At 43.3% G+C, this 24,323-nt stretch overlaps 1 protein-coding gene across 2 annotated transcripts in view; it reads left to right on the forward strand.

Annotated features, from left to right (window-relative positions):
* Positions 1-14,616, forward strand: part of LOC128348722 (heparan sulfate glucosamine 3-O-sulfotransferase 1-like) — a 137,545-nt gene extending 122,929 nt beyond the window's left edge. For both annotated transcript variants that reach the window (XM_053304323.1, XM_053304322.1), the window contains one exon: positions 12,306-14,616. In XM_053304323.1, the coding sequence (XP_053160298.1) occupies positions 12,432-13,361 (930 nt within the window). In that variant the 5' untranslated portion in view covers positions 12,306-12,431 and the 3' untranslated portion in view covers positions 13,362-14,616. The remainder of the gene's footprint in view (positions 1-12,305) is intronic.
* Positions 14,617-24,323: the final 9,707 nt, after the last annotated feature.

Raw genomic sequence — 24,323 nt, forward strand, 5'->3', positions numbered from 1 at the left:
GTAGAAAATGTAACACCGATTTTCAACAAGGGATCCAGGGGCGATCTGGGAAATTACAGGCTGGGTAGCTTAACGTCCGTTTCTGGCAAATTGATGGAAAGCATCCTCAAGGATAACACTGTAAAGCACATAGAACAACAGGCCCTGCTGAGAGAACCAGCATGGCTTCTGAAAAGGTAAATTTTTCTTCACAAACCTTTTGGAGTTCTTTGAGAGTGTCAACAAGTGTGTGGATCAAGGTGATCCAGTTGACATTGTATACCCGGACTTTGAAAAAGCTTTCAACAGAGTTCTTCATCAAAGACTCCTCAGGAAACTTAGCAGTCATGGGATAAGGGGACAAGTACATGTGTGGATTGCTAACTGGTTGAAAGACAGGAAACAGAGGGTAGGTAAAAATGGAGAGTTTTCACAATGATGGCAGTAAGAAGTGTGGTCCCCAGGGATCTGTACTGGGGCCGGTGCTTTTTAATTTATTCATAAATGATCTAGAAGTAGGGGTAAGCAGCGAGGTGGCCAAATTTTCAGATGATACCAAACTCTTTTGTGTAGTGAAATCCCAAACGCATTGTGAGGAGCTCCAAAAGGATCTCTCCAAACTAGGGGAGTGGGCGACAAAATGGCAAATGTGGTTCAATGTTGGCAAGTGTAAAGTGATGCACATTGGGACAAAAAACCCCAACTTCAAGTATACACTAATGGGATCTGAACTGTCAGTGACTGACCAGGAAAGGAATCTTGGGGTCATGGTGGACAGCTCGTTAAAAGTGTTGACTCAATGTTCAGCAGCTGTGAAAAAGGCCATTTCCATGCTAGGGATCATTAGGAAGGGGATTGAAAATAAAACTGCTTTAATGCCCTTATACAAAACTATGGTGCAGCCACACATGGATTACTGTGTACAATTCTCGTCATCACATCTGAAAAAGGTCATTGTAGAACTGGGAAAGGTGCAGAAGAGGGCAACCAAGATGATCATGGGCCTAGAGCACCTTGGGGCTTTTTAGTTTAGAAAAAAGATGACTGCAGGGAGACATGATAGAGGTCTATAAAATCATGCATGGTGTGGAGAAAGTGGATAGAGAGAAATTCTTCTCCATCTCCCATAACACTAGAACCAGGGGTCATGCCATGAAATTGATTGCCAGGAAATCTAGGACCAACTAACAGAAGTACTTTTTCACACAATGCATAATCAACTTGTGGAATTGTCTGCCAGAGGATGTGGTGACAGCCAACAACCTGGATGGCTTTAAGAGGGGTTTGGATAACTTCATGGAGGAGAGGTCTTTCATCAGCTGCTAGTTGGAGGGCTACAGGCCACCTCCAGCCACAAAGGCAGGATGCCTCTGAGTACCAGTTGCAGGTGCGTAACAGCAGGAGGGAGGACATGCCTTCAACTCCTGCCTGTAGACTTCCAGCAGCATCTGGTGGGCCACTGTATGAAACAGGATGCTGGACTAGATGGGCCTTGGGCCTGATCGAACAGGGCTGTTCTTATGTTCTTATATCACAAACTGCTTTTGTAAGTCCCATCAGTTTTAAAAAGAGGTTTCCATTTGAAAAGGACAGCGTTCTCTTCATTGGAATAAGCTGAAAGTCCCCTTGAGCATATGGAACTAGTTACCATTATTTTGCCCCTTTGATATAATTTGTAGAGGGTGTTTAGGAAAGCATGTGTCAGGGCCAAACTATGTATTAGGGTAAATGCACAATTTTACCTGAGTTGCCCCCCTCCTCCAACCCGGCAGTTAAAAAATAGCCATCAGGGATCAGGATCAAGACTGTGGCACATGGGAAAGTTACCCCTTCCCACTATGCTGCATTACCCACAAAAATTGTACCCCTGGAACTATTATTAGTTCCAGAAGATAAGTTTCAATTGGCACTAGTGAAGACTTCCCACCTGGGGCTAATATCAGCTTTGGGGGCACAGTTTTCATCAGGATTTTGATGCATCAGGAATGGGTTAAATTGCTCCTTCTCATGTTGATGGTCTCAATCCTCATCACTCACACTCACACAGTTGCTATTTAACAGGAGGGGAGAAACCCCAAACTACACATTTTACGTAGCATGTAATTTAGCCTTCAGCTATTTTGCTTCGATTCAGTGTTCACACTCTATTCCAGTTTCAGCAGTAATCAGTGAAGTTGTCACAACTTCTTAGCTAAGATAAAGACTAGCACTTATGCTGCAAACATATGCATGTAAAAGAACTATGCCCAAATGAGAAAAGAGAGGTTGTATAGTGGTTAGGGGGTTGGACTAAGACCAAGAAGACATGAGTTCAGATCCCCACTAGTCCACCACTCAGTGAGTGACCAGGAGATGATAACTCTCAGCCCAACCCAGTGCTCAAATTGTAGTGCTTTTTGTGCCAGCCTCCCGAGTTGCTGTATTTAGAATGCTTGTGGGGGGTAGGGCATGATTTGGTTAAAATTGGGAGGAGGTCTCCAGGGTAGAGCTTGTGGATTTCATTAACCCCACCCACACACAATCCCCCCCATCTAATAATTCGGGCAGTAGCCCAGCCTATCTCACAGGGTGTTTGTAATGATACAGTGGTGAGAGAAGGAACAGTGTTTCCCTTTCTAGGCTCTTTGGAGCAAGGACATGATCAAATGTAATAAATCAAACCAATCAAACTGCTTTATTTTCATTGAATTATCACTTGAAAAATTCATGAAGAATCATTCCAATGAGACTTTGACCAACAGCTTGTATAATCTTAGTAATTCTAAGATCATTAATGTTCTATACCCCTGCTAACTTGGTAAAGAGGCACCTTTTAACGTGGTGATTCTCTTTATTTAGCAGAGGGAAAGTAACTGGCCCTATCCACCCCCAGCACAGTAGCTCCAGTGACTGTTGCTGGTGTCTATCTTATGTTTCTTTTTAAACTGTGAGCCCTTCGGGGACAGGGTTCCGTCTTATTTATTTGTTATTTCTCTGTGTAGACCGCCCTGAGCCATTTTTGGAAGGGCGGTATATAAATCGAATAAATAATAATAATAATATATACAGTGCATCTATGTACATGGTGCTTAACACAGAATTACAGGTTCCTACCCTGAGAGATTTCAGTCTAGATATCAACACATGGGAAATAAAGGAAGGGAAGGGAAATGAAGGCTGAAATAAGCAGAGGAGAGGATCAGGTATCAAACAGCACAGCAGACAAGAGGCTTAGTCACAAATATGCAGAAAGCAAGTTATTTATGTATTTGTTTGTCACATGTATATACTGCTCTATATAAAATATCAGGGTGTTTTACATTCCAATCAAACAACCACAATAGAAAAAATAATAATACAAACAGATTAAAATTACCATAAATAAAACTTTAAAACATCATAAACTAAAATCTTGATAAAACAGGTGTGTTTTCAAAAGTCGTTTAAAAACAGCCAGAGATGGGAAGATTCTAATTTCATTTGGGAGTGTGTTCCAGAGCCTTGGGGCAACCCTAGAGAAGGCCTGGTGTTGGGTCACCACCAAGCGAGCCAGTGGCAACTGCAACTGGACCTCCCCCGATGCTCTTAATAGTCAGTGGGGTTCATGAAGAAGAAGGCAATCTCTTAAATACCCTGGACCCAAGCTATTCAAGGCTTTATAGGTAATAACTAGCAAAATTAGTTTTGCCCAGAAACTGATCGGCAGCTAGTGTAGTACATTTAAAATAGGAGTAATGTGGTCTCGATGGGTGACCCTGAAGACCAACCTGGCTGCTGCATTCTGCACCATTTGCAGTTTTCGAAGTACGCATAAAGGCAGCCCAACATAGAGAACATTGCAGTAGCTAAGCCTGGATGTTACCAGCATATGCACCACTGTTTTAAGGTTGTTCGTCTCAAGTAATGGACGTAGTTGACGTATCAGCTGAAGCTGATAAAAAGCACCTGGGAGTTCTCCACATAGCAGGCTTTACCGTGGGTTTTCTGTGAGGCTTTATTGCAAACTCAAAAGTTATCCCAAAAAACTGATGCAAAAAGTGGATTTTTAAAACCCCGGATATAAATTGGGCCGCATTCTAACGTGCAGTGAAAAACCTGGATTGCATGTGACATGTTCCCTCATAGCTTGCAGGGACTTAGGGGTACATCTGTCTGATATGTGAACGTACCCCCTCCCTTCCAGAGCAGATGCGAGCCAAAGGGCTTTAAAAGCTAAAAGCCCTGTGTGAAAATCTTCGTGGCCATTGCCTCAACCTGAGATATTTGGGAAAGGTTTGGGTCCATAAGTATTCCCAAGCTATGTCCCTGATCTTTAAGGGGGAGTGTAACCCCATCCAGAACAGTCAGATCTAAACCACTTCCATCTCCCCACATGTACTTCTGTCTTGTTTGGATTCAACCAGTTTGTTCTCCCTCATCCAGCCCATTACAGATTCCAAGCAAGCATTTAGAGAGATTAAATATTTTTATCTCAATTTTTAATATTGGGTTTTAAAGGTTTTCAATGTTTTACATTATTTTAATTGTAAACTGCCCACAGATGCAAGTTTTGGGTGGTATAGAAATATTTGAGAGAGAGAGAGAGAGAGAGAGGGAGAGAGAGAGAGAGAGGTGGGGCTCCATACCTTCCATTCCAGCTCAGGTGGGAGCTGATAAGCTAGAGGAAGTTTCATCAGCAAACTGCAGGCTCAAAGTAACTGCATGAGCACTTGCTGAAAATGACAATATGCAGGATAAAAACAAAAAAAAATCAACATTTGATCTAGGAACACAGGAAGCCTTCATAAATAAGCCTTCATAAATAAGAACAGTCCTGCTGAATCAGGCCCAAGGCCTATCCAGTCCAGCATCCTGTTTCTCACAGTGCACCACCAGATGCCTCTGAGACGCCAACAGGCAAAAACTGAGAACATGTCCCCTCTCCTGCGGTTGCTCCCCTGCAACTAGTATACAGAGGCATCTTGCCTCTGAGTCTGGAGGTGCACTATAGCCACCATACTAGTAGCCATTGGTAGACTTGTCCTCCATGAATTTGTCCAAGCCGCTTTTAAAGCCATCCGAGCTAGTGGCCATCACCACTAGATGGTGGCAGATAATTCCATAGATTAATTATGCACTGTGTGAAAAAGTGACCCCTGGTTCTAGTATTGTGAGAGATGGAGAAAAAGATATATCTCTCTCTCCTCCATGCATAATTTTATATACCTCTATCATGTCTCCCCATAGTCACCTCTTCTAAACTAAAAAGCCCCAGATGCTGCAGCCTTAAGGAAGGTGCTTCAGGCCCCTCATCATCTTGGTTGCCCTCTTCTGCACTTTTTCTAGTTCTACAATGTCCTTCTGAAGATATGGTGACAAGAACTGTACACGGTACTCCAGATGTGGCCACACCATAGATTTGTATAAAGGCATTATAATACTAGCATTTTTATTCCCAATCCCCTAATGATCCCTAGCATAGCATTCACCTTTTTCACAGCTGCCGTGCACTGAATTGGCATTTCAACGAGCTGTCCACCACAACACCAAGATCTCTCTCCTGGGCAGTCACGGAAGCTCGGACCCCACCAGCATATATGTGAAGTTTTTTTGGGGGGGGGGGTTGCCCCAATATGCATCACTTTATACTTGCTTACATTGAACCACATTTGTCATTTTGTCACCCACTCACCCAGTTTGGAGAGATCCTTTTGGAGTTCCTCACAAGCTGTGTTGGTCTTCACTACCCTAAATAGTTTAGTGTCATCTGAAAATATGGCCACTTAGCTGCTTACCCCAGCTTCTAGATCATTTATGAATAAGCTAAAGAGCCTTATACCAAGTCAGATCATTGGTTCATTTAGCACAATATTGTCTTCAATGACTAGCAGTGGCTTTCCAAGACTTCAGGCAGGAGGCCTGAGACCTTCTGCACGCAAAGCAAATGCTTTGCCGCTGACCTATGGCCCCATCTTCCCATCTGTGTTCTCTGCTTAAACAAGTGGCGATTCTAAGAACATGAAGAACTGATCATTTATAGCATGACAGTTCTGTCCTGTGCTGACTATGAATACGGAGTATGAATATTTATATAACACTTTTCAAGAAGTTCTCAAAGTGGCTTACATGGGGTGGGGGAATCAATAAATGCTGTGAAATATAGTCACAACAAGAATAGTCTCAAGGAATATATTGGGCTTTGCTTCTTATTGCAAATGCTCAAACCTGGATTTGTTTTCAAGCAAATAGGTCCACCTATCTGTATGTCCTTAGCTTCCCAGCCGATGGTGACAAAGTGACCATGACAATTAACTTTTGGGGGAGAATTTGAATAGGATGCTGAATTCAAGGAATATCTTCCTTCCACCTTCATCAAATACTGAAAGCGGGTGGGTGGCGTGTAGATCCAGTATATTAATGATGCAGAGAGAACCAATTATAAATGCAGAGATAGGGCCAGGAGACATGCATGTGTAGTCTGTGATCTTGCAGGGATGTCTGCACAAAATTAATGCAGGGCAATATCAGGCGGAGGGGATGATTTGTGGTAGTGCTTCACAGTTGTCCTGTTTAGCTTATAATTGATGCTCCTATGGCTCATAAATCGATTTCATTTTAAACAAGATTGTGTTATGTTGCATTTCCCCCCAAGGTTTAGGTATCTGGTTAATTGCATTTCAGGTTTAGTGCTAGCAGTGCCTTGGCTCTCAGTCACTCCATTTTTCTGACACCTGTGGAATTTCTCACTTGGCCCCTGCAAGTTTACTCTTTCCTGTCGGCTTTCCCTTTTCTCTTTGATGCTTGCAGTTTTAAATACTGGCAAAATATATTTGAATGCTTTCAAACAGTTAAATTGCTCTTTTGTTACATAAGGATAGACTCTTTCATGTAAGGATTGTGACTAAAATATTACCTGCTGTTCAAATATTTTGGTTTTCTTCATTCAGGAACCTCAGTTTCCTAACAAGCATTGCTTTTTCTTTTTGCCTGGTACATACCATATCATTTGGTTACTAAGCAACAACATTAGCAAATAATAGAAAAACATAAGGTGTAATAAGGTGCTATAATTTTGATGCTGTACTTGGGAGTGGGGGAAAAGACAGAACTAATTTTTTAATTATGCTCCATGAAGCAATGTACTGTGAGATAGCGGAAATGCACAGTTACAATTTCAAATCCATTGTTCATTACAAGGTCATCCATATTGCCTTCTAAAACTGTGCATTTAATTCTGCAGATGTGTAAACATTATTCAGATAACATATCCAAATTACCTACTCTAATTCCAGTTTAAACCCTCTTTACGTTTATGTACTAATTATAGCATAACCACAGGAAACAACATCTCTGAGCTTCATAAAAATCAATCAATTCTCTTAGGCTGAATCTGGAATGTTGTTCTGATGGAATTGCTCCCAAAGGCAATTTTGATCCATTTAGGCTTCAGTTCTATAATGCATTCTGAATCAAATTATTCCCCATTCCTAGGTAACGTTTTGTTTTGGCAGAAACTTCTGCGATGTAGAATAATCAATGAATTTACAAACTTGCTAGAGTATATGAGCTCTCTAACAGGGGTTGTTATGTATCTCATCATTACCCTGTGCAATGCAGAAGATAACTGAGATTTATTTATTTTCTCTCTTTTATTATTTTAATTTATGCACATACAATACAAATTTCCAAAATACTTCTAAAACAAATATACATTATAAAAGTATACATCACCTTGAGAGGAAAAAAGAATTCTCATTATTTGCAGGGATTCTACTCTCATCTATAGGTGTGAATACGGAAACCGCGAATAATGAAACTTTGAGTCCGTGGGAATTGGCGAGTTAGGTTATTTGAGCTTTAAAAGGGTCCAAAAAACCCAGAAATAAAGTGAATAAAGCATAGTACCTTATTTGACCAGCCTCCAGCTCACCAAAAAGGTTCTCCAAAAGCTGCATATCCTCCAGATTTTTGAGAAATTTTTTGCCTGTTTTTTAAACCACAGATAAAGAAACTGTGTCCCTATTAGGCGTGTGCATGAATCGATTTTTTCATTTTGATTTGTACACAAATTGAAACACCCCCAATTTGTTTTGGGTCTGAATCTGATCCCCCCTCCTGAATCACCCCAGATATAATTTGTACCCGAATTTTCTAAATCTATTCTGAGCAAAAAAAGGTCCCAGGGCCAAAAGAGTGGGGTGGGTGGTAGTGCCCAATGGGTGGAAACTACCACTCAAATTTCAAAGAAATGAGGCAAAGGGGTGATTTTTAAAGCATTTCTGAAGTTTGTGCATCTTTAAGCTTTTTCCCCCTAGGGAATAATGGGAATTTCAGCAGCCCCATAACTCCACTTGAGGGACACTGAGGTGGCCTAGAGTGAGTGGTGGTGTAGTGCACATAGGGTGTCAACCACCCACAATCCCATGGGGTACTGGAATTTGTTTTTTCTGAGGTGCTCCAAGAGTAGATTCTCTGGTAGCAAATGAGAGTGGATCCACTCTCCACCATCACTTTAAAAGATGCCTCTTTGCCCATTTAACAAGGGTTAGGAAGTGGTTCCCTGGGTTGCTATCTTTTGTAGTCAAGAAATCAGAGCCGGGTGTGTGTGTGTGTGTGTGTGTATGTGTGAGAAGTCAATTGCATAGATCATTTCTCCCTAAATTGCACCAGGAAGCTGGGCAACACTCAAGTAAGAGAAACCATTACAATTGGCCCTGCCCATGGCTCCAGGATTCATGTGCTTACCACTCTGCAGGGAATCCCATCTTGAGGAAGCAGCCTTCATTCATTCATTTATTCATTCATTCATTCAGTTTCTATACCACTACCACTGGTATGGTGGTTCATGCCACTGCTGTGGTGGTTCCAAATGGAAGAGACTTCACATAAGGCTCAACACAATTTTAAAAAGCAAGATCATTTATGGATGACACTTGCAAGTCAACATTTTATGTTAAGACTCATATGTTCAGTAAATAATTTACATTCACGTTTACATGAATGTTTCTAAAATGCAGCTTGAAACCTGTAGTCTAGAAGTAAAATATTTCTTCTTGTAGTGAGAATAGTTAGTCTGCATAAGAATAATTTTGTTTCCCCAGTGCCAGATATTGAAAGGGAACTGTTTCCCCATGTGTAATGATTTGTCTTTCCATAGTCTTAATTAGGACATTGTGAATCAATCTGAGACCAGATCTTGTTTACACTTAAAGTCAATTATTGAACATTTTCAGTGCCATTTTCAGCTTCCTTGGGAAAATTGCCATTTCTTACAACACATGGCATTTATTTCCATTTCAAAGACATGTCTTTCATTTTTGCATTAATATACAAATTTTCAAGCTACACAGACAAAAGATTCTCTGCTTGACAGGCTGGCATTCTTTTTGGAGTATTGTTCAGGTGGTTGAAACTAAGCTAGCTTTTACCTATTGCTATGTTATCATTTGCTTCACACCTTTAGTAGAGCTATAGTCTCAACCTGACCTGCTGAAATTGAAAATGTAACCTTCCCAAAATAACAGATGAGGGATTCTTTGTGTTGACATTTTGTGTGGGTCTTATTCTATGAGCTTGTGACCTACCACATGTAGAAACTTCTAAAAACTACCAACTTGCAATCCCGAAGACAGTTCTATCTTCCTGGGAGCCTAGATCCATTGAACTTCACTTGCAGTGTTAACTCTAATGATCATAGAGGTTGAGATTAATAGGAGAAATGAACAACTGAACACAGCTGACGCTCCTAAAGAGTGTTGGCTTGAAAGTACAAGGTGCTTGTAACTGTTCTTACACTGCAAGTCAAAATTACAAGACCATGGGAAAGGAACATTCCCTGGGGATTCCAGTGTGATAGGTAATGACAAAATGGTGAACATCTGAATTAATAAACACAGACTACATGCACCTATATTTATTATTTGATATGTTTAGTAGGAAATGAACTTACTAAACCCTTTTATATATTTTCAGCAGATCAGATGATAAACTATATAATTATGAAAAACAAGAGAGTCTTGTTACATCTTAAAGACTAACATTTTATTGACGTATGTATGCTTTCATGAATCACAGTCCATTTCCTTAGATCCATGATGTGTTATCTTCAGGTGTGTGTGTGTGTGTGTGTGTGTGTGTGTGTAATATGCCTATTTGTAAAATATAAACATGCATGGGTTTAGAGAAAAAGAAAAGTTTGGATCCTTTCTTGAACCTGAGAAATCTGAGTTATGAAATTCAGCAGAAAACAGTTTAAAATAGTTGTGTTAAAACCTTATGAAATGCAAGAGGTATATAATCTGTAACAATTATATGTAAATCTTAAATATTTATAAACATAGTAACAATTCATCTAAAATAATTTTATAATAAGTTTTATTTTAAAAGAGAGCAGTGATAAGGTCCGGTATACCTCTGTTGCTAAGTAGTTCCAGTGACCAAAAAGGTTCTGACAGCAGGTTTGGGAAATGGAGAAGTTCCTCAGAAGTTAACATTAGTGCTTGGGAAAGTTTATATGGGAGGAGGATTCCCAGACAGGGCTGGGAATGTACCATATAGTGGTGTGAGAAACTTTACTGTATGACTTTTACAATATGGTGAGTTTTCCCAAGGAGCACATAACATCAGAATTTCAGAAGGCTTACTGAAGTACTATCTCTGTGTAATCCTGACCTAATGATATTGTTTTTCTTTTGGCTTCTTTCCACTCTCTTGCTCTCTCTCTCTCTTCCTTCAGTAACTTTGACATATAAAAAGTACAAAGGATTGGACTCCAATTCTCAGTCTGTTGCTTTAGGAGATACTACAGATTGAGGAGGTTGTCTATAAACCTACGAATATGATGAATATTTATAAACTGCTTGTCAACAAAAATTCCCAAAGCGGTTTACATCGATATAAATATATGCATACATAAAATGTCTCCCTATCCCCAAAGGGCTCACAATCTAAAAAAGAAACGTAAGATATACACCAGCAACAACAACAACTGGAAGGATAAATTTTAAGACTGGGTTTTTCAATTTAGCAAGCTACTTTTGTAAGTCATATTGATTCCACAAGCCCATCTGATGTTTGCACCATCATGGAATGAACCATCATAAGATGGAATGTAAGTGCACGCTTGTGTGAGTGCTTTTTACAGGGTTAGATGTACATCTGATAAATTCCCAACATTCTTAGCCTATGCAGCACTGATGCCTATGCAGATCCCCACTCTTCTGCACTTCAAATTATGAATCATAGTGGGATCTGTTATTGTGCAGCCAACCTATATATTTTCCACTAGGGTGCACAATCAGTTTGGAATAAGGCAATATTTTTTCCAGACTTCCAAGAAATGCTTGGCTTTTACAAGAGCCTGGAGCATGAGTATAAAGACACCATTACAACAACAAAAATGCCCTGGTGTCCCAAACAAAGTATTAAAGTAAATAATAAACATAAGCCACTTAGAAGTTTTGGGTTGATCAGCATCATCTTTTGCTGACCAGTAGTATTGTTGGTATAAAAGCTGGACCATGAGATTTTATACAGATGAGATGCAAACATTATTTCATTGTCAGTGGGGGAAGAATTAAGTGTTGGAATTTGTAAGTAATTTTTCAAAGCGCTAACAACGGAAGTTGCCCTCTCCAGTTACAGAGTAGAGTGCAGAGTTTTGTTGCTGTAATTATCCAAAGAACACGCATGGAGATTGTTGTACAATCTAAGCTAAATAGGTTTATTGGTGAAGTACATTTTGGATAGGAAAGACCTAGCCCTGTGTAAAGGCTGCATGATGGATAGGTGGAGGCTTATGTTTATTATTTACTTTTATACTTTGTTTGGGACACCAGGGAATTTTTTTTGGGGGGGGGGGACGTCATTATGATGTCTTTCTACTCATGCTCCAGCCTCTTGTAAAAGCCAAGCATTTATTTGAAGTTTGGAAGAAATATCACCTTATTCCCAACTGATTGTGCATCCCTAGTGGAAAATTTATGGGAACTAACCCTATTGTCCTTTTGGTGCCAGGCAAAGGCTTTCTCCCCACCTTTTTTTTCCTTTTTCGGTCCAGGCATTTCAGTATATGTTAGGACCAATTTAATTTTATGGTATGATTCTGTTGGATTTTATTGGTTTTATGACTGCCTTTTCTGTGCTTTTCATCTTTCTTTTTGTGTTAATACTATTTCATTGTAATTTCATTATCAGTATACTCCACTTTAGGAATCCTATACTGAAGAGAGTCTGAGAAATTATCTAAATAAAATATGTTATTTTTTTCTTAGATAGTTATAGAGAAGTCAAGCTTCATATGTATGCCTTTTGTTATCATTTGCAAGCAGCGGGATACTGATTACAGTCTTGCTTTTTTCAATCCTCAGGTGCTTGAGAAATCCATTGCTGCTTTGACCCCAGTTCCATCAGCTGCCTCCTCAAGAGGAAATGTGCACATTGTTTCATCAGCCAAGCACAACAGCATTTTGCACTGATCATTCCTTTATCTCCACATGGCCTTTCTACTAGTGTCAGCATACCTTTTGCTGACTCGTGCCCATGGTGCTCCAGTTGAGAATGGGGTCCTTATGGAGACACTGAAGTCCCAAGGCCTATTGTTCAGCAATAAAAGTGAACACTATTCGGCACAAGTGAGACCTCCTGGAACAAACAGACGAATACCTCAGACAATCATCATTGGAGTTCGTAAAGGAGGGACCAGGGCCTTACTTGAAATGTTGGATGTTCACCCAAACATTGTGGTAGCAGCTACTGAAGTTCACTTTTTTGACTGGGATGAGAATTATTTGAAAGGAATAGACTGGTATAGAAGCCTGATGCCATTTTCATATGAAAATCAAATAACTATTGAGAAAACACCAGGCTATTTTACTTCACCACAGGCTCCCTTAAGGATTCATGATATGAATAGCTCTATTAAACTGCTGCTTATTCTAAGAGACCCCACAGAGAGAGTTATCTCTGATTATACCCAAGTCTATTACAATAGACTGGAAAGTCACAAGCCTGTTCAACTCTTTGAAGACATTGTTATTAAAAACGGAGCACTTAATACCAGATACAAGGCTATCCAGAGAAGCCTGTATGACATCCATATGGAGAGGTGGCTTCAACATTTCAGCCTGGATCAGATTCACATAGTCGATGGGAATACTTTAATCAAGGACCCTCTTCCCGAATTACAAAAAGTAGAAAGATTTCTTAACCTGCCTTCTAGAATCCTGTCTTCAAATTTTTATTTTAACCAGACCAAGGGGTTCTATTGCATCAGGAGTGATGGAAGAGAGAGATGTTTACATGAATCAAAAGGGCGTCCACATCCTGTTGTCAACAGTACTGTTTTAGAGCAACTGTACTCCTATTTCAGAGAGCACAATGCAAACTTTTATAGAATGATTAATCATTCTTTTGACTGGCATTAGCAACTTTTCTTTGGGGTCGGGTGGAAGAAAGGATTTTTTTTTTTTAATGTCTTCTGGTAAAGTATTTTCAAGCACTTCCTGATGAACTCTGGGTTGCAATTGCCCTGACATGAAGACTAGAGTTTGCTTCCCTGGGATATAACACTAGGAGTCCATTGCATTAATGGCACACTCTTCTTTAGTGTCAGTGGGGGGGAAATAGGCTTAACGTTGGCTCTTAACTATTGTGAACTTGATTGCACCCGTCCAAGTCCACTGACTTAAATGGAGTTATTTCAGATTTACTCTTGTATAGCCGAGCTGACTCATTTCTTTCTTTTTATTCAGAATTTATGAACAAATGGCATTCTACAGAAAATCATTCCTTAATTGAATTAAGGAATTTATGAACAAATGGCATTCTACAGAAAACCATTCCTTAATGTTAAAAAAAAAAAATGTGTAACTGAAATTGTATTATTCTAACCTTCAGGTTTTGTTGGTTGCTTTTATTTTTCTATCCAACTCCATGACATTGGGATTGATTTCTAGAACTTTCCATACAGTTAAATAATTATATATTAGAAGGGAGAAAGGAAGTGGTTATGTTTAATTATTATTATTTATTTATTTATTTATTTATTTATTTTGTTAGAAAAAAATTATTGTAAAGTATATCCCACTTAAAGGAGCCTAAAGTTTGACTTTTTGTTTTTGAATGGTTAAAAGTTTGATCTCTGATAAAGCTCCCTATATAGGAGGGTCTTTTAATTAATACATGTATTACCCACATGGGCAATACATCACTTAACCTGTTTGAATAAATATTAAGCTTTTCATATTCCCAGTGCAAACAAATGAGGGCTCTAAAAATAATCCCATGTTACACAGTAGACATCAAAATTACACAAGTGTCCATTTAATCACACAAACCATGAGCCACTTTTTTTTTTTAAATACCTTTCATCAGTACACAGATATTAGTCTTGTTTGTATTTTGTAAGCAGTTGTTCCAATAGTTTATAGAACTAATTTGGCATAAGGTTTATTGGGGGGTGAGGAGTTTAATTGCCTGCTCTCCAAACTGTGGAGTAATTTTTGTAATATCTATTTGCAGATCATAAGATGTACTAAGAGTGCAAAGTAACTTCATGTGGTATTGTGTACTATACACACAGTATTCAAAATATCAACTATAGGTTTCTGATTTATCTATAAAAATAGAAGTCTTCATGAATGCATTATGATTTGTTTATAATATATTTTTACTTGACAATGTACTAGTGGTCTCTCATTTTAATAACGTTAACTTTCCTTTAGGTGTTTATAAAAAGCGTTAATTGAATAATCAATATAACATCAGTTGCTTTTCCTCATGCGGAAATAGGCTAAGACGGTATATACTGACTGACATACTGCAGAAAGGTATGTCAGCCTGGTAATGTTGTGTGTACACAAGTTGCACAAATGATGTTTCGCAAGAGTAATCTCTTTGGAAATAAGGGGCTCACTCTTGTGTAACTTTATTTGTGCAGCTGTGCAACTTGCATGCATGCAAGGTAGGGACATGCACAAGCCATTCGTGCAGCTGCCAGCAGGGCAGGGAGCAGATCCCTTAAAAAGCACCCGCCGGCCATGTACATGCCGACGCTGCGTGGAGGCTCCACAGAAGAGCGCCACAGCCGCAGGCAGCCTTTTGAAGAATGGTCCCCTCAAAAAGCAGGTAAGGAGCTCCACCCCACCACTTTCCCACCAGCCGCACGCACTCTCCAAACCACTGCACAGGGTTGTGGCACTGTTCTCGCAACCTCCGCATGGCATTGGCACACATGTGGCATGGCATGCACGCTGGTCATATGCGTGCTGGCACTGTGCAGAGGCTTCAGGGAACCGTGCTGCAGCCCTGCGTGGCTGTTTGGAGAGTGGGCACCCCTGCTGAAAAGCTGTGAGGTGGGGACAAGCAGGTAGGGAGCTCCTTACCTGCTTAGGAGAACCGCTCCTTCCCCCACTGAGCCAGTTCAAATGCCAGCACCCAAACTAGTTCGCCGCTTTTCAGAGGAGATGCTGAACTGGTTGGTGCACATCCCTAATGCAGTGTTACTTGGCTGACGTAGTTTTGCACAGCCACTGTTGACAAAGGACAACTTGTACATCCTGAAGCTTTGTTTTCCAAAATTGCAGTCCTGCATCCAGATAGGCCAGACCTTTTAGCCTCTTGCATGTCCACTGTGGTAAAGGGAACCAAGCAGGGAAGTTTTACAAAAGTTAGATTTGTTTCTCTTTTAGACCACAAATGGCTGGTGTGAACCCGTGTAAGTAAAATTAAGTGGTGGGGCGGGATGTTAGTTACTTTTGTGAAATTATTTACAAGACTGTGTTTCTCATTATTAAATTTCTCTGGCTGACACCCTAATGGTGCACTTACACAATGATATTGTGCTAGTGCACTACTAGCTGCTCTGTATGTGAGCCACTGAATGACATGTCCACAGTGTCTAACAACCCTCTCACCACCCACAAATCACATCATTGTGCAGTGAGGATGCCTGCACATTAGCCATGTGCTAGAGAAACCAGTCAAAATATAGTGATATCAGAATGACCCCAGGACATCACCTTACATAGCAAATACACACAACACTTCTTTTCTTAAAGCCCCAGCAAGGGGTGTGATCAGATCAAAATCTAGAAGTGCTGCTGACCCCAACAGGTAGGGTGGGGGCAAAGGCAGCAGTGAGGGGTTCAGATGATGCCGGGCAAGGCAATCTTGGAGGGGACCACAATGGCAGTAGGGTCTGTGAGGCGGTAGTGTGGTGGAGGGGCCTCCACCATCCTTCCTTCCTGGAGTTGGGGGTGGCTGTTTGGTAACAACATTGCCATACCTTGGTCAGATGGGTTCCACACAATTTCTACTGTGGTTGTAGACATCATATAGACACTTTAAACAACACAGCTTTGATGGAAACAAGCCCCTGGCAATGGAGGACAAGATGCACAAGGAATAATGGGAACAAGGCTAGGAAGTTCAAAGGGCTCAATACCAGGATGTGCCTGCCAGGGTTTGGGTTCTACTGTGGAGAAACGCTGAATTGATCACAACAAAATAAAACTCATTTTTGGGTTGTCTGGCTCGCAACAATGGCTTCAAATGCTTTAAAACGGTAGAGAAGATAAAGCTTCGGATTCATACCTCCCAGCCAACAGAGCAGCTCCCTGACACCAGAGAAGACCGGGGGGGAAGCATACACAAGACCGGGGGGAAGAAGACAGAAGGGGAACAGCTTGGGTGGGGCACTGACTGACTGCTGTCTTTGCCCCTGCCCCACCTTTCCTCAGGTGTGTGTAACATTTCCTTGGGCTGCTGCTGGGGCTTTGGCTGCTGCTGCTGCTGCTATATAGGGCAGGCTAGCCCAAGGGCGCGAGCCTATTGGCGAGAGCACAAGGGCTCTCGTCCTTGTGGCTCTCTGCCATGGGGCAAGCTGCCTGAGGCCCAGAAGATCTCTCTCCTTCCGCCCTGAAGAGTCGTCTTCTCACAATTAAGAAGTCAGCAGGAGACTACGCAAGCCTGGTTTTGTTTTGTTTTTTAATTAAGCCAAGAAGCCGTGGTGGGTTAGTCTGGGGAGATGTGTCTGGGGGAGCAAAAAAGTGGGTCTGGAGTGGGGGCAGCAATATCACAGGTAGCGGGCAGAGGGAGGTATGGCGGTGGGAGTTGGGCAGGCCGTTACAGGGGAAAACGGTCCAGGCAATTGAGGCCTGTTCCTTTTTCCGGCCCTTCTCCCAACCCTCTGACCCTAGGGAGCTCTGAGAACACTCCTTCGAGGATTAGGGTGCTGCTGCTGAATGCCAGGTCAGTTAATGCAAAAACATCTCTCATCCACGATCTGATTGTGGATGAGCATGCTGACCTGGTATGTGTGACTGAGACCTGGTTGGATGCACTGGGCGGGGTCGGTCTCTCTAAGCTTTGTCCTCCAGGTTTCCAGATCGTGCAGCAGCCCCGCCTCAAGGGTCGGGGAGGAGGTGTTGCAGTCATCTTTCGAGAGACCATCCCCGTTTCCAGGTGCCCGGTCAGGCAATCTCAGAATTTCGAGTGTTTGTCCTTGAGGGTGGGCCTCCGAGATAGGCTGGGGATTCTGCTGGTGTACCGACCACCCCGCTGCACTTCAGTCTCCCTACCTGAGCTGGCGGGGGTGGTCTCGGAGGTGGCCTTGGGTTCCCCCAGGCTTATTGTTTTGGGGGGTTTCAAAGTCAACGCTGAGGCACCCCTAGTGGGTGCGGCTCAGGATTTCATGGCCTCCATGGCAACCATGGGCCTGTCTCAATTGGTATCGGGCCCTACCCACGTGGCGGGGACACACTCTGGATCTGGTTTTTGCCGACCAGGAAATAAATGATCTGGAGGTGGGGGAATTTGAGACCACTCCCTTGTCATGGACAGATCATCACCTGGTGGGGTTTAGTTTGACTGCTCCGTCTGCCCTCTGCAGGGGTGGTGGGCCGATTAAGATGGTCCGCCCCCGGAGGCTTGTGGATCCGCTTGGATTTCAGACAGCCCTCGGGGAGTTTCCAGTGTCCAGAGCTGGTGACCCTGTCGAGGCCTTGGTTGATCTCTGGAATGGAGAGATGGCCCGGGCTGTTGACACGGTTGCCCCCAAGCGCCTTCTCCGGCTTGGTGGAGCCTGTTCTGCTCCTTGGTTTTCCTCGGCGCTTAGGGCGATGAAGCAACTCGGGCGACGGCTGGAGCGACGCTGGAGGAAGAGTCGTCACGAATCCGATCGAACACGGGCTAGAACCCATTTTAGGGACTACGCCGTGGTGGTGAGGGCGGCGAAGAAACTTTTTTTCTCCGCCTCCATTGCGTCTGCTCAGTGCAGGCAAACAGAGCTGTTTCGTGTGGTGAAAACATTGCTCCACACATCCCCCCGGACAATGGGGGAGGAGCCATCTACAGCTCTTTGTGATCGGTTTGCCTGTCACTTTGCAGATAAAGTCGCTTGCATCCGTGCTGACCTGGACTCCAGAGTTTTGGCAGTTCCGGCAGACGTGCCTTTGGTACCATCTGGTCCCGTTGTGTTGGATTCTTTTTGGTTGGTGCGGCCTGAGGATGTGGACAAGATCCTGGGCAGTGTGCGGGCGACTTCATGCGCTCTTGACCCTTGCCCTTCATGGCTAATAAAAGCTGCCAGGGAGGGGACAGGCAGATGGCTGGAGGTGATCGTTAATGCTTCATTAAGGGACGGCAGGATGCCATCGTGCCTTAAGGAGGCGGTGGTAAGACCTCTATTTAAAAAGCCCTCCCTTGATCCCTCCAGCCTGGACAGCTATAGACCTGTGTCTAACCTTCCCTTTTTGGGCAAGGTGATAGAGCGTGTGGTGGCGTCCCAGCTGCAGAGGGTCTTGGATGATACGGATTATCTGGACCCTTTTCAATCTGGCTTCCGCCCCGGGTATGGGACTTAGACTGCCTTGGTCGCTCTAGTGGATGACCTACGCCGGGAACTAGACGGGGGAGTGCGTCCTTGTTGGTTCTGCTGGACCTCTCGGCAGCGTTCGATACCATCGACCATGGTATCCTTCTGGGCCACCTCTCGAGCATGGGAATCGGAGGCACTGCATTGCAGTGGTTCCGGTCCTTTCTTGAGGGCAGGGTCCAGAAGGTAGTGCTGGGGGACTACTGCTTGGCCCTGTGGCCATTGGCCTGTGGGGTCCCGCAGGGTTCGGTCTTGTCTCCCATGCTGTTTAACATCTACATGAAGCCGCTGGGAGAGGTCATCTGGGGATTTGGACTGAGTTGTCAGCAATATGCGGATGACACTCAGCTCTATCTCTCCTTGTCATCTGATCCTAGGGAGGCGGTGGATTTCCTGAACCGGGAGCTGGAGGCCGTGATGGGTTGGATGTGGGCTAACAAACTGAAATTGAATCCGGATAAGACGGAGGTACTGTTGGTCAGTAGGAGAGCCAATTGGGATGAGGAGATTTTACCGGTTCTGGATGGGGTTGCACTCCCCTTGAAGGAGCAAGTACACAGCTTGGGGGTACTACTGGACCCGGCTCTGCTTTTGGAAGCTCAGGTGGAGGCGGTGGCCAGGGGTGCCTTTGCACGGCTTCGGCTGGTGCACCAGCTGCGTCCCTTTCTCGAGAAGGCAGATCTGGCCACGGTTACCCACGCCTTAGTCACGTCGCAGCTGGATTACTGTAACGCGCTCTAAGTGGGGCTGCCCTTGAAGAATATCCGGAAACTGCAGCTAGTGCAAAACGCGGCAGCGAGAGTTTTATCCAGAGCTGCCCGTTGGGAACATATCACCCCCATTTTGAAAGAGCTGCACTGCCTACCGGTTCGTTTCCGGGTCCAATTCAAGGTGCTGGTTTTGACCTTTAAAGCCCTAAACGGTTTGGGCCCGGGGTATTTGAGGGACCGCCTGCTCCCAAGGGTTGCTGCCCACTTGACGAGGACATCTGAGGGGGTCCTGCTCCGGGTGCCGACAATGAGAGAGGCCCGGCTGTCGTGCACTCGGGACAGGGCCTTCTCTGTTGCTGCCCCCAGACTCTAGAATGCTCTCCCAGTGGCCATTCATTCCTCGGACTCCATCATGGCTTTTAGAAAGCTTGTAAAGACTTGGCTTTTTACCCAGGCTTTTACATAATCGTTTTTACTGCTGCTTCTGGGTGTTTTTATTTGTTGTATTGTTTTATGCCTGTTTTTATATGTTTTTATACTCTTGGCATGTTGTTTTTATTGTGTTTTTATTGTATGTTTTTAACTTTTGTAAACCGCCTTGGGGCTATATTTTAACGAAAGGCGGTATAAAAATGCAAAAATAAATAAAATAAATAAATAAAAATAAGGCCTTTGGAATCCCCTAGTGTACATAACAAGCCATATAGGCCAGGGCTGAGTGAGCTTTATCTGAATCTAAACTTCTAGATGAGTTATGAACAAGTTAAAGAGCACTGGTCCCAGTACTGCTTCTTGGGAAGCAGAGCTGGTCTTGTGATAGCAAAAATGACTTGTCCCCTTAGCTAAGCAGGGTCCACCCTGGTTGCATATGAAAGGGAGACTAGAAATGTGAGCACTGTAAGATATTCCCCTAAGGGGATGGAGCCGCTCTGGGAAGAGCAGAAGGTTTCAAGTTCCCTCCCTGGCAGCATCTCCAAGATAGGGCTGAGAGAGATTCCTGCCTGCCACCTTGGAGAAGCCGCTGCCAGTCTGTGAAGACAATACTGAGCTAGATAGACCAATGGTCTGACTCAGCATATGGCAGCTTCCTATGTTCCCTGGGGGACCCCACTTCCTACCTACTTTCATTGTGAAAACGTTCCATTTATTCCTTCTCTCTGTTTCCAGTCCTTCAACAGAGGGATGCTCACCGCCTGTTCTTCATAGGGCCATATGATAGAGCTGCCCCTGAGACCACAACCGCCCCCCCCACACACACAAACACCAGTACAGTACCATAACTACTCAAAGGGAGTTGTGGCAGTGCAATATCTCCATCCAACTAATTGCCTCAGAATGCCCATCATTTTGCAAAGCTCCTTTCATACTATTAAGCACACGGGAGCCCTGCTAGAACAGATAGAACACTTATCTGGTGGGCCACTGTGCGAAATGGGATGCTGGACTAGATGGGCCTTGGGCCTGATCCAGCAGGGCTGTTCTTATGTTCTTATCAGAACTCATCATAGCAGTGACACCGTTGATTATAAACTGGCTGTTGCAGCTGTGTATTTATTTTAATGAGAGTTAACAGAGAGGGACCAGTGTTCCCTCTAACAGGGATTCCCAGATGTTGCGGACTACAACTCCCATAATCCCCAAACAAAAGGCATTGCAGTTGGGGATTCTGGGAGTTGTAGAGGGAAGATTGTTAGGGACTTTCTTCACTGATTCTTCACCCACTTCTTACTCACTTTTACTGCCTTAGGACAGCATATCCAACTGGAAGACTCAGGGTGTTCTCCAGCACTATATCCTAGTCCCCACCAAGAGTCTAGAAGTCTGAATTCCATACACAATCCAGCCACTGGCACAACAGCAAGGGTGAAGGGGTAGGCTCCAATAGCTCTGTGTCTTCCTGATTCCCTGCTTGGTTACTGCTAGTGTGATCAACCTTGCAGCTAGACTACAAGAAATGGAGGGTGGAGGGGGCAAATGGATAACAAGATTGGGTGGGGAAATCACCACCGTATGATTGGTAACCAACCAAATCAACACAGGGAAGATGTAGCAGGATGGGATGAAGGGCTGGATAATGTGAAAGGCAATCTGGGCCCCCAGCTGGAACAGGCAGCTACCAGAATGAGGCCAACGGTCTTGCACCACTCACTTGAACTGGCTGCAACAGTTAACCATCTCTGGTGTGGGGATGTTTCTCCTAGAGGGATGCATTGCTGGGGCTGACTATGGCCAACTGCTTTGCTTGCTCTCCCTTGCTAATCACCATTTATGTGAGACTGGAGTGGGTGGGCATGTCACTCATTTGGATCTTGGCAAAGCCCCCATCAGAAACTTCTTTACTGGATAGAGTACTCCTGGGTAGCTAATATCAGTTCTGTTCCTCTTGTCTTCCATCTAAAATGGTTGCCCACTATTCCCTCAAAAGGTAGACTTTGGCCTGTGGAAGTGCATTTCCATCTTCCTAGGAGAGGATTCAAGCCCCTCCTCACCCCCCATGCCCCATTGCAGCATTCTTGCCCACTGTAGTCTACAGGCATCTCTTAGAGCCTGCTGTTGTAGCTTCCTTTCTTCCTTGTCCAAATAGTTCCTCCCAAAAAGTGTGCTTTCCTCATGAGAGGTGTTACATGCAGTCTTATCAGCATACTGTCTGTGTGGAGCAATTGGCCCTCAAATGGGAGCCGAGTCCTTTTCTGGGGAGAGCCCTTCACTGATGGGCATTCTATAGGGAGACTTCCTCTCAGGCGCTGGCGATGCCTGATTGTTGAGACAGGAAGGGTAGCCTTTCCTTTGCTGTGAAGTACAGCCTTGCTTTCTTAGCAAGAGGGTTGTTGGGGGGCCCCGGTTTGGGAACTAGGGAATTGTTAACTCCTACCTGAGGAGGATGTTATGCTGACTGGAAACCTTCCTCTTGTCTTTTCACCAGGCTCCTTGACTGCTGTGCTTTAGAAATGAATTGAACATGCCGCTTTGCTCTTCAGCTTTTAACCCAACTGCTATTCTGATTTGTGGTTTCTTTTTTTAAATCTGAGGTATTATAGTTTTATTGCAATTCTATTTCTTCGTCATCTCAGGAATCATCATGATCAAGAGGTGGGATGTAAATATTTAAAATAAATAACATTAATAATTATTGTTCCTCCAAACCATTGGGTTATGGCTTCTTAAAACCATCCACTAGCTTTGGTGGCTTAAAGTGGGCTTAGACAACTTCATGGAGGACAGCCTATCAATGGCTACTAGTCTAGTGGCTATAGGCCACCTCCAGCCTCAGAGGCAAGATGCCTCTCAATACCAGTTGCAGAGGAGCAACAGCAAGAGAGGGGGCACAACCTCGCCTCTTGCCTGTGGGCTTCTCAGGGGCATCTGGTGGGCCACTCTGTGAAACAGGATGCTGGACTGGATGGGTCTTGGGCCTAATCCAGCAGGGCTGTTCTTATGTTCTTATGCATTGTAGGGAGTTCTGTACACTCTTGCTGGTTAAGTGCTTGTTCTGTTGAAAGAGAGTATGGAATGGGCCAAGTGACATCATCACAGTGTTCCCACTTCCCCTGCCTATTAATTTGTGCCTTCTATACATGGCTAAGAGTCAACGCCGACTTGATGGCACTTAATCAATCAATCAATCAAATCAAATCAATACATGGCTAATCTGGGGGCATCATTGGGAAGGACTTCATGATTGCTGGGTGACAAAGGAATTGAAAAAGATGCCAAAGGAATGGCTGTCATTGCTTTGTTAGCTCTCTTTTCTATACTGAAGCTACTGTGCTGGTGATGCTGCTGCAGCAGCATATTGGATCCAAACTACTTGTACTGAGGAAGGTCTGGTGTAGTGGTGCCCATTTTAGCTGCACCATAGAATTGCCCTGCCTGATGCAGAAACATCAGTTGGTAAGAAGTCTGTGTATGGAAATGTTAATGCCTAGTTTTTTCTGAAATTTACATCTGAAGGAGTGCTGATCTGGATGGATAACTGATGCATAAATCTACCTGGCTTACCAGCAGAGGCTGCATCCATTATTTATTCAGCAATTGAGAGCAAACTGTTGGGAGAATAAACTCAATTAAAGAATTTACTAATATCAGGAGCTCTGATTTGCTTATTAGAAGCGTAATGACTAACTTTTTAAAAAATCAAAATGTTGATCCAATTCCATCTTTTAAGCAATTGTAGAGTTACAAAACCAACATTTTCAAAATAACATAACCCACTCAGTTCATGACTCTTTGAAGTAAACCTGTAACTGCAAAAATGTAGAAAGTAACACTGAAATTAGTTATCTAGGTAATTTTTCAAGGAATGAAACTGAAGATTAGTGTCTATAATTTAATGCTTTGGTCACTTTCTATGAATTCTTTTTGTTTATCTGATGGTGGGTATCCATATATTAATTATTGGGCAAAGAATTAACATTGGTGGCTGCAACAGAGCTTAAACTGAGTTAGGACTTCATCCCAGAACATTTATGTCTTCTTTCTATGCCAAAGCATAGGAATAAAATATATGAAATAGTAGTAAAGAGTGTCATACACCCCAGTTGCTTTTGTAGCTAAGTCTAAGCCACTCTGTGTTCAGTGGGGCTTTCTCCCACATAACTACCTACAGAATTTAGTCTTAGTTTGAGAACCAGATCTCAAGGTTTCAGTGGGGCTTCAGCAAACTGCCTTCTACTTGGGTGGGTCCTGAGAGAGTTGCTCCACCACTATCACCCAACAGCTATAAATACAGAGGTGGTTTCAGGGATCATCAGTGGATTGTTCTCTGGTCCCTGAGCCCTTGGTAGTTGCCCAGTGATGCCAGT

This window comes from Hemicordylus capensis, chromosome 3 (genome assembly GCF_027244095.1).
Source record: "Hemicordylus capensis ecotype Gifberg chromosome 3, rHemCap1.1.pri, whole genome shotgun sequence".
Taxonomy (NCBI): Eukaryota; Metazoa; Chordata; class Lepidosauria; order Squamata; family Cordylidae; genus Hemicordylus; species Hemicordylus capensis.